At 39.1% G+C, this 16001-nt stretch overlaps 2 protein-coding genes across 2 annotated transcripts; both read left to right on the forward strand.

Moving 5' to 3' along the window:
* Positions 1-538: 538 nt before the first annotated feature.
* On the forward strand, positions 539-2478 carry LOC141618093 (uncharacterized). Its single transcript, XM_074435209.1, has 3 exons — positions 539-609; positions 739-1676; positions 1844-2478. The coding sequence occupies exons 1-3, from the start codon at positions 539-541 to the stop codon at positions 2476-2478; spliced, it is 1644 nt and encodes a 547-aa protein (XP_074291310.1).
* An 11-nt stretch (positions 2479-2489) lies between these two features.
* Positions 2490-6119, forward strand: LOC141618094 (uncharacterized). Its single transcript, XM_074435210.1, has 4 exons — positions 2490-3000; positions 3151-3911; positions 4006-4740; positions 6006-6119. Exons 1-4 carry the CDS (start codon positions 2490-2492, stop codon positions 6117-6119), a joined length of 2121 nt encoding a protein of 706 aa, XP_074291311.1.
* Positions 6120-16001: the final 9882 nt, after the last annotated feature.

Genomic DNA, 16001 nt, shown 5'->3' on the forward strand with positions numbered 1-16001 from the left:
GTCAAATGGAGAATGTTCCCGAGGCCGACCAAATCAATCGTCCCATATGGTCAACGAAGGTTATTTTTTTTAATGACATATCGGTGTATTACAAATTAATTTAAATAGTTATATGAAATTCTATTTAACGTTTTCATATTACGGTGACATTTATAAATCAGCTCTTGAAGGATACTGGGATATTGGAGACCCGGAATACGAGTGCAGGAAATGTGGAGCACAAATGTGGTATCAAGAAAGAAAGGAGAAGAAAAGGGGTACTAGATGCCCTAAATTCTCATTATGTTGCTCTGATGGCAAAGTTGTGCTGCCACGTTTAAAAGAACCGCCTCAACTCCTAAAGTGTTTATTAAGTAAACAACATCGCTTAAGTAATCATTTTATTGAGAATATTCGAGCTTATAACGCAATGTTTTCCTTCACATCCATGGGTGGCAAGATTGATCACTCCGTCAATCAAGGTCGAGGTCCATACACATTCAGGATGAGAGGCCAAAACATCCACCGAATAGGAAGTTTGTTGCCGTCAATTTGAACAATGCCTAAATTTTGTCGATTATACATATATGACACTGAAGAAGAAGTTGAGAATCGGAAAACTGCACTCAGGTATTGGATATACGATTCAAATATGTTAGAATCTCAATTTAACGCATAATTGAAAATAACGATTGTTTACTATTTATTTTAGGGAATTGAAAAACAAATTACCTTATTATTACTTCATTGTCAATGCAGCCAAAATACTCCGAATAGATTTGACGATGAACCGATAGAATCGTTGCAAAAGATGGTCGATGAGAAAAATCTCGTTGCAAAGAACTTTAAGATGGCTAGGGATAGATTGTCTTCGAATGAAGACGTTGAGGTGAGTATCAGACTCATCTCTAGAAGAGACACAGACGGGAGAACATATAATTGCTCAACGGCTTCAGAGGTAGCAGCGTTGATCGAGGGTGATTTAGGTCCAAACATGGATAAACGAGATATTATTGTTCAAAAGTCATGCGGGAGGTTACAACGTATATCTGAGCTACACCCGTCATACATGGCCCTACAATATCGGTTATTATTTCCATGTGGGGAAGACGGTTATCGATTGGGAATTCTTCACGGTGAAGAATCTCTTGGGATTAGCCAATCTGAAAATGCGTGTGACAAATTAACACTCAGAGAGTGGTTTGCATTCCGTATACAGGATAGACCATTGTCTATGGAGTACCCAATATTGTTATTAGCCCGTAGACTCTTTCAGGAGTTCTTAGTTGATGGATATACAACGGTTGAAGCTCATAGACTATTGTTTGTGCGCTTCAAGCAGGATCTACTTCGCGTGGAAAATTACAATACTCTTTCACGAGCTGTTGAACAAGGGGACGTTGAGCCATCTTCCGCCGGCAGTCGTTTAATTGTTCCCCCTTCTTTCGTGGGAGGTGGGTCTTACATGAGAGTGAATTACCTTGATACAATGACCATTTGTAGGTGGTTCGGTTATCCTGATCTATTTATCACTTTTACATGTAATCCCAAGTGGCCAGAAATCACCCGGTTTGTTAGTAAGAGGGGTCTGAATCCCGAGGATCGTCCAGATATTTTGTGTCATGTGTTCAATATTAAGCTTGATGAGTTGATGATTGATTTCAAAGAGCGTCATATATTTGGTAGGGTTAGAGCAGGTACGCACTAACTCACCTTTCGTGTTTAATATTTTTTTACATATTCTATTATGGCGTATTATATATTCTAAATTATTTACGTAATTCTATCACAACGGTCTATACAATTGAATTTCAGAAGCGTAGTCTTCCCCATGCTCATATCCTATTGTTCCTACATCGAGAAGACAAGTTTCCCGAGGCTGCAGATATCGATAAAATCATTTCTGCGGAGATCCCTGATCCCGTTTCAAATCCTGTGCTACATGCTATCGTTGCTACACACATGATGCACGGACCCTGTGGGACTGCAAGACTGCAATCACCATGCATGGTTGGGTCTAAATGCTCAAAATTTTTTCCCAAAAAGTGTATCGAAAGAACAACTGTCGACAAAGACGGTTATCCTGTATATAAAAGAAGTAAAGACAGACCAACAATAGTTAAGGACGACGTGGAACTTGGCAATGGATTTGTTGTTCCATATAATCCACAATTACTGTTGAAGTATCGTGCACATATCAACGTGGAGTGGTGTAACCAGTCGCAAGCAATTAAATATCTTATCAAGTACATAAATAAAGGATCTGATCGAGTGACAATGCAGTCTTCTTATAGACGCCGCAATGAGGAAGATCCTTCACAGGTAGATGAAATTAAACGGTTCTACGATTGTAGGTACCTTTCAGCATGTGAGGCTACATGGAGAATATTCGCATTTGACATTCATCATAGGACTCCCGGCGTCGAAAGGCTACAGTTTCACCTTCCTGGCGAACAAAGCGTCTTTTTTAATGATGAAGATCCTATTGAGAGGTCGTAGGTAAATCATCAATGGGAGTGTCAAAGTTTCTATCTTGGATGAAGATTAATAGTAGTGACAAGGAAGAGTTGCAGATAGCTAAAGAACTATTGTACTGTCAATTTCCGACTAAATTTGTGTGGCATAAAGGCAAGCGAGAGTGGTGCCTTCGAGAAAGAAATTTTAAGATAGGCAGGTTGCAACATGTGCCACCGACTTGCGGTGAATTATATTATATGAGAATGATGTTGAACCATGTAAAGGGGCCTAAAAGCTATGAGGACATAAGAAAGGTGAACGACGTTCCCTATCCCACATATAGAGAAGCGTGTTATGCTTTTGGCTTAATCGGTGACGACAGAGAGTACATTGATGCGATAAATCAAGCAAGCGAATGGGGGTCCGGATTTTATCATAGAAATCTTTTTGCGACTTTATTGTTAAGTGGGACGTTGGCCATGCCAATCAGAGTCTGGGAGCAAACATGGCCTCTTCTATCAGATGATATCCTTCGCAGGCAACGCAGTATTTTTCATAACCCAGGTATCGTTAAATCTGACGATTTATCTATTATTCGTTTAATTTATATTCGTTGCACATGATGTTAGTTATTATAATTTTTACGTATGTATATGAAAAATATAACATAATACTTAATAATACGTTATGATGACACTACAAAAATCATTACAGGTTTAGAACTAACCGAGGAGGAATTGAAAAATTATGCTTTGATCGACATCGAAGAATCACTCCAGTTAAATGGGAGTAGCTTAGCAAGATTTGAAGGAATGCCCCTACCGGATACATCGACAACGTCATATCACGGGAACACGCTGGTCATGGATGAGTTGTCTTATGACAGAGAATCGTTGCAGGCAGAACACGCTTCTCAACTCTCTTCAATGACTGATGAGCAGAGGTCAGTCTATAATCAAATTATGGAAGCTGTTGCATCTAATCAAGGAGGGATGTTCTTTGTGTATGGCTATGGGGGGACTGGTAAAACATTCATATGGCGAACTTTGTGTGCTGCCTTGAGAAGTCAAGGTGAAACTGTTTTGTCCGTTGCATCTAGCGAAATTGCAGCAACGTTGATACCTGGTGGTAGAACAGCGCACTCGAGACTTGGCATTCCGTTAAACGTGACCGAGAACTCCACTTGCCCCAGAATTAAACCTGGTAGTGATTTAGCAGAACTGTTGATCAGAGCGAAGCTCATTATATGGGATGAAGCGCCGATGACTCATAAACATAGCTTCGAGGCCGTTGATAAAAGTTTAAAAGACGTGATGCGTGTTGTAGATGCGCGTAATGCAACACTACCATTTGGCGGTAAAGTGGTAGTTTTTGGTGGCGATTTTCGGCAAACACTACCAGTTGTTCAAAAAGGTAGCAGAGCTGACATTGTGCATGCGTCTCTTTGTTCGTCATATTTGTGGAGTTCATGTAAGGTATGTTCAAAACTTTATAACAAATGGGTATTAAAACTCTATTCATTAACATTTTACCTTCTTTTTATTTTTAAAGACGTGTCATAAATTTCAGGTGCTTAAATTGACTAGAAATATGCGCTTAGAAGTCGGAAGTGCAGAAACTAATGTAGATGAGATAAGGAAATTCTCGGAGTGGATTCTGGAAATTGGAGATAAGTTGGCCGGGGGTCCAAATGATGGTGAAGTTGACATAGAGTTCCCCGACGATGTACTTATTCAACACGTGACAAATCCAATTGCCTCAATAGTAGGTATCACTTATCCTGCTCTTCAAAATCGGTTATGGGACCCTGATTATCTTCAGGAAAGGGCAATACTCGCACCGACTCATGAAATAGTTGAAGATGTAAATGATTATGTGTTATCACTTATTGATGGGCCAGAGAGACTTTACTTAAGCTTTGATGAGGTAAGTAAAGATGATGCAACTATAGGTGAGCGTGACCTTTTCTCCACAGAATTTTTGAACAGTATTAAATGTCCTGGGCTCCCTAACCATGAATTGAGATTGAAAAGAGGTGCTATGGTTATGTTGCTTAGAAATATTGATCAATCACGTGGCTTATGCAATGGCACCAGATTAATAGTGACAAATTTAGGGGCTCGCGTAATTAGATGTACAGTTTTAACTGGTAGTCATAAAGGTGATCAAGTGCATATTGCCCGCATTACACTTACGCCTTCAGATTCCAGTAAATTTCCAGTTCGCTTCAATAGAAGGCAATTTCCCATTGCTGTTTGTTTTGCGATGACGATAAACAAAAGTCAAGGCCAGTCCTTATCTCAAGTGAGCATTTATCCGCAAGACCGGTCTTGATCATGGACGACTATATGTCGCGATATCCAGGGTTACAAGCAAACAAGGCCTGAAGCTTTTGATTTGCGACAATAACAAGCGTACATCTAATACGACAACCAACGTAGTTTACACAGAAATTTTTGAATATTTGTAAAGTTTCATTAGTACTATAACATTTGTAGCATATTTCTTTTTCCGTTTCGTAGTAATTAGTAATTTCAATTATATTAAGTCGAATATCAAATTATGGACTATTTACATTTTCATCGCATTGCACATTTAATCACGTTCATTTACATGCTTTTGTATCCAATAATAGTGCCTACAGTTACGACCCGTGCATTTTTTGCACGGGTTTAAAACTAGTAAGATAAACTAGTAGCTCAAATATATGTAACAAAAGGAGGATATATCATACTATGGTAACCGTCTGGCCAATTGACCCTCATTCATTATTTACGTTAATTGCAAATGAAATTTGTAATTAAAAACTAAAAACTTAAATATGACTTTATAACTCAACTATTAGATTTGTTGTTTAAACTTATCATAAAAAATTATCTTAAAATTACTTTTATAATTAAAGTTTTGAAATAGCATACCCGTGAAATTTGCACGGATTTAAGACTGGTGTCCTTATTTTCCAACAGTAGTATCAGAGCAAATGTGTTTTGCTACTGCTCCTACAATTATTCGATTCATGCCTCAAATAGTCAAATTCACAGTGTTCTAAATATGTAGGGTGTGTCTCTACATTATTATTTTTATTGTTTAATAAAATCAATTATGTTTGATACTTCGCTATGTTAGGCTTGTTGGTTTTTGTCAGGGGTCACTAGTTGTAATCATGTATTCATTTTGACGCCAAGTGTATCATTTGCCACATATATATTGTCGCTTGGCCTTGGTGGCCAGCTCTATTCCCATCACCATTCTCGGCGGCCATTCCTATATCCAGAGACGGGAATGCGTGTCGGTCATGCCCTCGAGAATCATGTCTAAGTGACTGATTCTTGGGTTCGTAGAGTGAACTAACTAGATCTGTTCTAGACCGTTCTATACGAAGGCGGTGAAAGCGAGTTACAAGAGTGGCTGAACGATATGAGATCAAACGGTCACCGAGTTATGGATCTATCTATTTTGTTGGGCTTGGCCTGAATAGCGATTTGATACAATAAAACGCCAAAATTGATAGTTTCATCTCTCACTCTAAGATGTAAGTTGTGTAACTGACCAATACCATAATTCAAAAGGTCGCTGACCAATGTGTGGTAGCCGTGCCACCGTCGGGGATGTCGAATCCGGTGTCGTTATCATCGTCTGATTTACTTGTCGATGATGCTGGTGAATTAGTAAGCGAATCGTAGGCGGTGTGTGTAAGTCACGTCGACGCCATCGAATCTCGTAGTGCGTGGTCATTTGTTGACCACGAAACATGTTTCTCTGAAATTGTGGCGGTCGTTTGTCGATAATGAAACATGTTTTCTAAAATTTCTTATTCACTACACGGCGGTGTCGTGTGCGATGAATGTATGGGATTAGAGGAAAGTGATGATGTTGTTCGCCAGCCGGGGAGATTTGTTCTCACTTGGCTTCGGGTCACTTGTTCGTTGATTATTTTTTTTATTTTTTTTATTTCTTTTTTTTTAGGAAGTGATGTGGGTGATTCTTTTTTCTTCCATGTGAATAAATGGTGTCCACATACGTTTGTTTTGTATGCCTTTATGTTTTCATTTGTTCGGCAAGTTTGATAGCTTACATGTTAAAGAATGGGTATCATTATCGTCTGTGTAGGGATTTCTGGTATGAGCCACTCACACAATAATAAAGATAATAAGAATCGGAAAAATAACAAGGACACAATATTTACGAGGTTCACCAAATTGGCTATGTCCTCACTATAGTCGCACTAGGAATTTTATTGATCACTCAATAGATATACAATGAGGAATGAGGATACTAAAACTACGTAGCTATCATCTTCTTTTATAGCTAATTATGACAAGCTATAACTCCAAGAAGCTAATAACTACATGAAACATCTACCATTTATGCTAGTGATCAATGAAGCAAGTTTCATTCAGTTAGAAATTCATTTACGTATGTTTCTTATGAAACATACTACTCCATAATGGAGGGAATAAATTCCTAACAATCTCCCACCTCCCGACAATTATGGAGGCAACACCAACTTTACTTCTCCACCTAATGCGACCATGTCTTTGCTCATGCTAATTGCAAGAGCCCGCCAAGGTACTACCCATCCTTGACCATTTACCATTCAACTTTGTTCCCAAAGGCAACCATACTTGTCGGGCTTCACTCATCGTTTTCCGTGGCGTGCACTCCCACCTAAACGAAACACCCTTTCTTACCTTATTAAAACTACTTGAATTTCCGCACACATTTGAGCGTGCCAGTTTCACCCTGTGCATTCTCGGACCACCTTCCGCCTTCAAGCCACCGACTTTACTTCCACGGTACTTAGTGTAAGGCCCACTATGCATAGTTTTCGGATCCTGCAACAAGTCACGTGAAACCACTGTATTCTTCATCCCTTCAGCAGTTACACTACTCATGTCACTACACCCTGCAGTGGTGTACAAAGTTCCACTCTTAGTCCCACGAGCTACAACAATAGCTTTCTTTACCATTTTCCAGGAACTTTCCTCAAAGACAACTTTGTAGCCTGCTTCATCGAGTTTTCCAACAGATATCAATTTCTTTTTCAAGTTTGGGATGAACATGACATCTGTTAACTCCCACCTACCCCCAGTTGGGGTACGTATCTCAACATCACCTTTTCCCATAATCGGCACCGCTTTACCATTTGCCAAGTAAGCAGTACCACACCTTCCACCAATAAATTTATGAAAGGAATTTTTTTCTGGAGAAGCGAGAAATGATACACCAGAGTCTAATACCCTAAACTCAATCAGATCTTCGACACTCACTGCCAAAAGACCGCCTTCATCCTCCACAGCTATCGCCGCATTTCCATCCTCATTATTATGCTGTTGTCCATTTTTCTTAGGATTTGGACAATTCCACCTTACATGTCCACTCTCACCACAATTCCAACAGGTAGCACCTCCTCTAGTTGTTAACTTTGATTTTCCACGATAAACACCTATATTATTTTTATTTCCTCTACTATCAGCAATTAATCCGCTCCTATTGATTCCCGACGTCTCACCTAATTCATTCTTGTGAATGCTCTCGCTAAGAATTAGATCACGTACATTTTCAAACTTGAGCTTTTCTTGTCCTTGCGAACTACTAATTGCAGTCACTGTAGTATCCCAACTACTAGGTAACGAGGATAATAAAATAATGCTTTTATATCATCATCAAAATCTATCTTTACGGAGCTAAGTTGTCTTGTGATCACATTAAAATCGTTAATATGATCCACCATTGTGGTTCCTTCTTGAATTTGTAAACCAACAACCTTCGCATAAGGAAAACCTTATTTGTCGCTGAAGGTGTTTCATACATATTTTCTAGGACATTCATCAGGTCCAATGTCCTCTTTGCACTCATCACATTGAATGCAACATTACGTGCCAGCGTTAATCTCACCACACCTAGCGCTTGCTTGTCCAATTTTTCCCACTCTTCCTTTTCCATTGAATCCGTCTTAGTGCCTTCCAAATGAAGATGTAGATTCTTTGAATACAAATAATACCTTATTTGCATTTTCCAGAAAGCAAAATCTTTCCGATCGAATTTATCGAACAAAATTCTACCTCCTTCCATCATTGTGAATTTTAATGGATCGCTCTTCCCTCGTTTGCCCAACCGGGCTCTGATACCAGTTTGTAGGGATTTTTGGTATGAGCCACTCACACAATAATAAAGATAATAAGAATCGGAAAAATAACAAGGACACAATATTTACGAGGTTCACCAAATTGGCTATGTCCTCACTATAGTCGCACTAGGAATTTTATTGATCACTCAATAGATATATAATGAGGAATGAGGATACTAAAACTACGTAGCTCTCATCTTCTTTTATAGCTAATTATGACAAGCTATAACTCCAAGAAGCTAATAACTACATGAAACATCTACCATTTATGCTAGTGATCAATGAAGCAAGTTTCATTCAGTTAGAAATTCATTTACGTATGTTTCTTATGAAACATACTACTCCATAATGGAGGGAATAAATTCCTAACAATCTCCCACCTCCCGACAATTATGGAGGCAACACCAACTTTACTTCTCCACCTAATGCGACCATGTCTTTGCTCATGCTAATTGCAAGAGCCCGCCAAGGTACTACCCATCCTTGACCATTTACCATTCAACTTTGTTCCCAAAGGCAACCATACTTGTCGGGCTTCACTCATCGTTTTCCGTGGCGTGCACTCCCACCTAAACGAAACACCCTTTCTTACCTTATTAAAACTACTTGAATTTCCGCACACATTTGAGCGTGCCAGTTTCACCCTGTGCATTCTCGGACCACCTTCCGCCTTCAAGCCACCGACTTTACTTCCACGGTACTTAGTGTAAGGCCCACTATGCATAGTTTTCGGATCCTGCAACAAGTCACGTGAAACCACTGTATTCTTCATCCCTTGGCAGTTACACTACTCATGTCACTACACCCTGCAGTGGTGTACAAAGTTCCACTCTTAGTCCCACGAGCTACAACAATAGCTTTCTTTACCATTTTCCAGGAACTTTCCTCAAAGACAACTTTGTAGCCTGCTTCATCGAGTTTTCCAACAGATATCAATTTCTTTTTCAAGTTTGGGATGAACATGACATCTGTTAACTCCCACCTACCCCCAGTTGGGGTACGTATCTCAACATCACCTTTTCCCATAATCGGCACCGCTTTACCATTTGCCAAGTAAGCAGTACCACACCTTCCACCAATAAATTTATGAAAGGAATTTTTTTCTGGAGAAGCGAGAAATGATACACCAGAGTCTAATACCCTAAACTCAATCAGATCTTCGACACTCACTGCCAAAAGACCGCCTTCATCCTCCACAGCTATCGCCGCATTTCCATCCTCATTATTATGCTGTTGTCCATTTTTCTTAGGATTTGGACAATTCCACCTTACATGTCCACTCTCACCACAATTCCAACAGGTAGCACCTCCTCTAGTTGTTAACTTTGATTTTCCACGATAAACACCTATATTATTTTTATTTCCTCTACTATCAGCAATTAATCCGCTCCTATTGATTCCCGACGTCTCACCTAATTCATTCTTGTGAATGCTCTCGCTAAGAATTAGATCACGTACATTTTCAAACTTGAGCTTTTCTTGTCCTTGCGAACTACTAATTGCAGTCACTGTAGTATCCCAACTACTAGGTAACGAGGATAATAAAATAATGCTTTTATATCATCATCAAAATCTATCTTTACGGAGCTAAGTTGTCTTGTGATCACATTAAAATCGTTAATATGATCCACCATTGTGGTTCTTTCTTGCATTTGTAAACCAACAACCTTCGCATAAGGAAAACCTTATTTGTAGCTGAAGGTGTTTTATACATATTTTCTAGGACATTCATCAGGTCCAATGTCCTCTTTGCACTCATCACATTGAATGCAACATTACGTGCCAGCGTTAATCTCACCACACCTAGCGCTTGCTTGTCCAATTTTTCCCACTCTTCCTTTTCCATTGAATCCGTCTTAGTGCCTTCCAAATGAAGATGTAGATTCTTTGAATACAAATAATCCGTTATTTGCATTTTCCAGAAAGCAAAATCTTTCCGATCGAATTTATCGAACAAAATTCTACCTCCTTCCATCATTGTGAATTTTAATGGATCGCTCTTCCCTCGCCTGCCCAAACGGGCTCTGATACCAGTTTGCAGGGATTTTTGGTATGAGCCACTCACACAATAATAAAGATAATAAGAATCGGAAAAATAACAAGGACACAATATTTACGAGGTTCACCAAATTGACTATGTCCTCACTATAGTCGCACTAGGAATTTTATTGACCACTCAATAGATATACAATGAGGAATGAGGATACTAAAACTACGTAGCTCTCATCTTCTTTTATAGCTAATTATGACAAGCTATAACTCCAAGAAGCTAATAACTACATGAAACATCTACCATTTATGCTAGTGATCAATGAAGCAAGTTTCATTCAGTTAGAAACTCATTTACGTATGTTTCTTATGAAACATACTACTCCATAATGGAGGGAATAAATTCCTAACAATCTCCCACCTCCCGACAATTATGGAGGCAACACCAACTTTACTTCTCCACCTAATGCGACCATGTCTTTGCTCATGCTAATTGCAAGAGGCCGCCAAGGTACTACCTATCCTTGACCATTTACCATTCAACTTTGTTCCCAAAGGCAACCATACTTGTCGGGCTTCACTCATCGTTTTCCGTGGCGTGCACTCCCACCTAAACGAAACACCCTTTCTTACCTTATTAGAACTACTTGAATTTCCGCACACATTTGAGCGTGCCAGTTTCACCCTGTGCATTCTCGGACCACCTTCCGCCTTCAAGCCACCGACTTTACTTCCACGGTACTTAGTGTAAGGCCCACTATGCATAGTTTTCGGATCTCGCAACAAGTCACGTGAAACCACTTTATGTATTCTTCATCCCTTGCCAGTTACACTACTCATGTCACTACACCCTGCAGTGGTGTACAAAGTTCCACTCTTAGTCCCACGAGCTACAACAATAGCTTTCTTTACCATTTTCCAGGAACTTTCCTCAAAGACAACTTTGTAGCCTGCTTCATCGAGTTTTCCAACAGATATCAATTTCTTTTTCAAGTTTGGGATGAACATGACATCTGTTAACTCCCACCTACCCCCAGTTGGGGTACGTATCTCAACATCACCTTTTCCCATAATCGGCACCACTTTACCATTTGCCAAGTAAGCAGTACCACACCTTCCACCAATAAATTTATGAAAGGAATTTTTTTCTGGAGAAGCGTGAAATGATACACCAGAGTCTAATACCCTAAACTCAATCAGATCTTCGACACTCACTGCCAAAAGACCGCCTTCATCCTCCACAGCTATCGCCGCATTTTCATCCTCATTATTTTGCTGTTGTCCATTTTTCTTAGGATTTGGACAATTCCACCTTACATGTCCACTCTCACCACAATTCCAACAGGTAGCACCTCCTCTAGTTGTTAACTTTGATTTTCCACGATAAACACCTATATTATTTTTATTTCCTCTACTATCAGCAATTAATCCGCTCCTATTGATTCCCGACGTCTCACCTAATTCATTCTTGTGAATGCTCTCGCTAAGAATTAGATCACGTACATTTTCAAACTTGAGCTTTTCTTGTCCTTGCGAACTACTAATTGCAGTCACTGTAGTATCCCAACTACTAGGTAACGAGGATAATAAAATAATGCTTTTATATCATCATCAAAATCTATCTTTACGGAGCTAAGTTGTCTTGTGATCACATTAAAATCGTTAATATGATCCACCATTGTGGTTCCTTCTTGAATTTGTAAACCAACAACCTTCGCATAAGGAAAACCTTATTTGTAGCTGAAGGTGTTTCATACATATTTTCTAGGACATTCATCAGGTCCAATGTCCTCTTTGCACTCATCACATTGAATGCAACATTACGTGCCAGCGTTAATCTCACCACACCTAGCGCTTGCTTGTCCAATTTTTCCCACTCTTCCTTTTCCATTGAATCCGTCTTAGTGCCTTCCAAATGAAGATGTAGATTCTTTGAATACAAATAATCCGTTATTTGCATTTTCCAGAAAGCAAAATCTTTCCGATCGAATTTATCGAACAAAATTCTACCTCCTTCCATCATTGTGAATTTTAATGGATCGGTCTTCCCTCGCCTGCCCAACCGGGCTCTGATACCAGTTTGTAGGGATTTTTGGTATGAGCCACTCACACAATAATAAAGATAATAAGAATCGGAAAAATAACAAGGACACAATATTTACGAGGTTCACCAAATTGACTATGTCCTCACTATAGTCGCACTAGGAATTTTATTGATCACACAATAGATATACAATGAGGAATGAGGATACTAAAACTACGCAGCTTTCATCTTCTTTTATAGCTAATTATGACAAGCTATAACTCCAAGAAGCTAATAACTACATGAAACATCTACCATTTATGCTAGTGATCAATGAAGCAAGTTTCATTCAGTTAGAAATTCATTTACGTATGTTTCTTATGAAACATACTACTCCATAATGGAGGGAATAAATTCCTAACAATCTGTGTAAATTTTGATTTGCATACAAATTTTTTTAATATCTTTGTGATGGTATGAATATGTTTCATACTGTATTAATCTTGAGGGGAAAACATGTGAATTTGTTCACATGTAATTAGAAACACTATTATTTTATTTATGAATATGTTTCATATAGGGGTTTTCATTCGCGGTTCGGTTCACCGAACCTCTAATTTAATTCGGTTCGCACACGATTCGGTTCGGCAAAACTCCGAGCCTAAACCGCACCGTTAGAAATGGTTATAAACGGTTCAGTTAACCACTTTAAACGGTTATTAGCGGTTCGATTACCGGTTAACCGATAATTGTTCTATATTACTTTTTTTTCAGTTTTCGTTAATTTTTGGGAATTTTTTCTAGTAGTTTAATTAAATTTTCATTATATATTATACCCAACAATAATGTTAATAAGCTAAACTTTAGCATTAATCAGTTTAAGAAATTTTAAATTTGGATACACTAAGAAAATTAAACGAACGAACAGCTTTTTATATAATATTTTAATTTTTTGCTTACTTTTTTGTGAAACGGTTCGGTTCGCGGTTAACCGGTTATCTAAAATTGCGAACCTTAACCGAACCTTTTCTATAATAAAGTTAACGGTTCGGTTCAAAGAACCGCTTTGTCGAAATGGTTCGGTTAAACGAACCTTAAAAATGGACGGTTTTTCGGTTATTGCGGTTCGGTTTATTCTGAACACCCCTAGTTTCATATATAAAAATAAGTGTGCAATCATATAAATAAGTTTTATATGTATAATTAAATTTCGTTCTAATTTTAATTATAACGCTTTTATGAATATGTTTCATAAATTTTATTTTACGTATAAATGATAAATATTTGAGTGATATTTTACAAGTTACGTAAGTTGTCCTTGTAACACCCCCATATTCAGAGAAGCCTTAACTAGGCCCTCATTAGCATATAAGGGCATTACCATCTCGGTTGCCCGAGGATAGTAATAATCAAATGTCGATAAGAGAACTATTATGTTATAATACAAGTGAATTAAAATCAACAACGATATAAAAGATACAACTCAAAGACTACTCTCTAAAGCTATCGAATCTCGTGAAGACTAATCCCTGTCCGGACTCCAGCTATCAACAACATAAACACCTGCTAAGACCGACTGCTCACCATAAGGGATCACGGCAGACACATAACAAACAAAACAACCACACAAGTTCAGTACTGAGATGAGACACGACAAAATCAACTACAACTATCAACACCATACGACGCTATTAATCTCACACACAATCACAATAATCCAAACAACCTCTGTCACTGACTGTCCACTGGACCAGCCCTGCCAGTGGGGGACCGCAGCCGTACCCACCAAATCCCCGCTCATCTTACCGAGCGACAACCCTGTCCATTAATGTGCACATCCCCTTTCGTGACGGGTTCCACGAAGGCGAAACTAGGGCGTGAAGCCACTCCCGCAAGTGACCCCACTCAGCCGAGGACGCACCTCGCGAACCAGAGACAAACCTTCACAGACAGCTGAAACGTAACAACCAACAAACTGTATCTACCAACCAACTACAGCATACATGCTGCCACACAACGCAGCCATAACGCAACAACAAAGATACGATGATCGACACACTAGACTATCTACAGAAACTGAGTAGGCGAACCTACCTTTAAGCAACTGCAACCAATCCATGCCAACATATGACATATGCAGCAATCAAGCAAAGCCTATAACCACAACATAACATCTATTACTACCAAGAAAACCCTAACTACAAAGATGAGGATACGGATGATGATTATGACATACCTATAAGGAGTAACCCGGCAAAAGACCGCTACCCGACTCAAGTGACACTCTCCTAAGGCACAAGGATCTTCAAAAGGCTTCCATGGAGGTTTTGTGGTGAAGGGAAGGGAAAGAGGCGACCAAAGGATAGGAGGAATGAGGCGGAAATGATTTGAGGATTTAACAAAACGCGATTAAAAACCCTCGCTGAAAACTCGATACTCGATCGAGTACCCAACATACTCGATCGAGTGGCCCCCTACTCGATCGAGTAACCTAGCTACTCGATCGAGTAGCCTCTACTCTATGGAGTACCACTCTTAACACGTAACCCAAGATAGTTTTGGCACGCACTTCTAAGAACTATTCCCGCTCCCAAGGTCAGTCAACACTGGTCAAAGGGTCTCTAAAAGGGCGGGTATTATAGTCTTCCCCCCTTAAAAAGAACTTCGTCCCCGAAGTTCAACTCACCTAACTCAACGCACAAGACACGGAAAAACACGCCATCACCATTCTTCCTACTCAAGTCATTACTCCCCGGAAATACCATCCCCCATGTCATCATCATCACCGTCTAACGCTCTATTCAAACCGACTCTTACAACTATCATGCAAACATTATCATCATCAACTGTTACTCTATATGTATACATCAACTCTTACCAACTATCATATATAAATCATCAACCTCGCAATACGAATCAGCACAAACAACGATCTCCCATCATATGATAACAACTATCAACCCGAAACATATCTCATATCAGCTTCATGCTGCACAACTAACACCACCGTGTTACTCACTAGTTCATTCTATTACGACACCTTGCACCACAACTAGCTCTTTATGACCGTCAATAAAACATACTATCACATTCACTTCAATGAACTAAAGTAACCACTTACACTTCATATAAGCAATGTGATCAAAGTACTAGAAAATTTTGTAATTAAACAACAAGACATTATAAACAAACAACAACATAATTTCAAAATCAGCCTTTTTATTTTGCGACATTACTCTTCCCCTCTAAAAAGGAACTTCGTCCCCGAAGTTCACCACCAAAATTAGCACACATATTATCCATTACTTGCTTCATAACATAAATTAGAACCATATTATTTATTATGGACATTACTCGCTAAGCATATACTCATTAATTTATAAATCATACACAAACCACCGGAATAACTAGCCGCCGTCGATA

The sequence above is a fragment of the Silene latifolia genome, chromosome X (assembly GCF_048544455.1).
Source record: "Silene latifolia isolate original U9 population chromosome X, ASM4854445v1, whole genome shotgun sequence".
Taxonomy (NCBI): Eukaryota; Viridiplantae; Streptophyta; class Magnoliopsida; order Caryophyllales; family Caryophyllaceae; genus Silene; species Silene latifolia.

What these genes read in the sequence shown, in the direction of transcription:
- LOC141618093 (XM_074435209.1), top strand. Translation starts at nt 539, where the DNA reads ATGCCTAAATTTTGTCGATTATACATATATGACACTGAAGAAGAAGTT. An exon ending in AATCGGAAAACTGCACTCAG is followed by an intron (nt 610 to 738) that starts GTATTGGATATA and finishes TTGTCAATGCAG; the next exon opens with CCAAAATACTCCGAATAGAT. An exon ending in ATTTGGTAGGGTTAGAGCAG is followed by an intron (nt 1,677 to 1,843) that starts GTACGCACTAAC and finishes TACATCGAGAAG; the next exon opens with ACAAGTTTCCCGAGGCTGCA.
- LOC141618094 (XM_074435210.1), top strand. Translation starts at nt 2,490, where the DNA reads ATGGGAGTGTCAAAGTTTCTATCTTGGATGAAGATTAATAGTAGTGAC. An exon ending in CAGTATTTTTCATAACCCAG is followed by an intron (nt 3,001 to 3,150) that starts GTATCGTTAAAT and finishes AAATCATTACAG; the next exon opens with GTTTAGAACTAACCGAGGAG. An exon ending in AAGGCCAGTCCTTATCTCAA is followed by an intron (nt 4,741 to 6,005) that starts GTGAGCATTTAT and finishes ATAATTCAAAAG; the next exon opens with GTCGCTGACCAATGTGTGGT.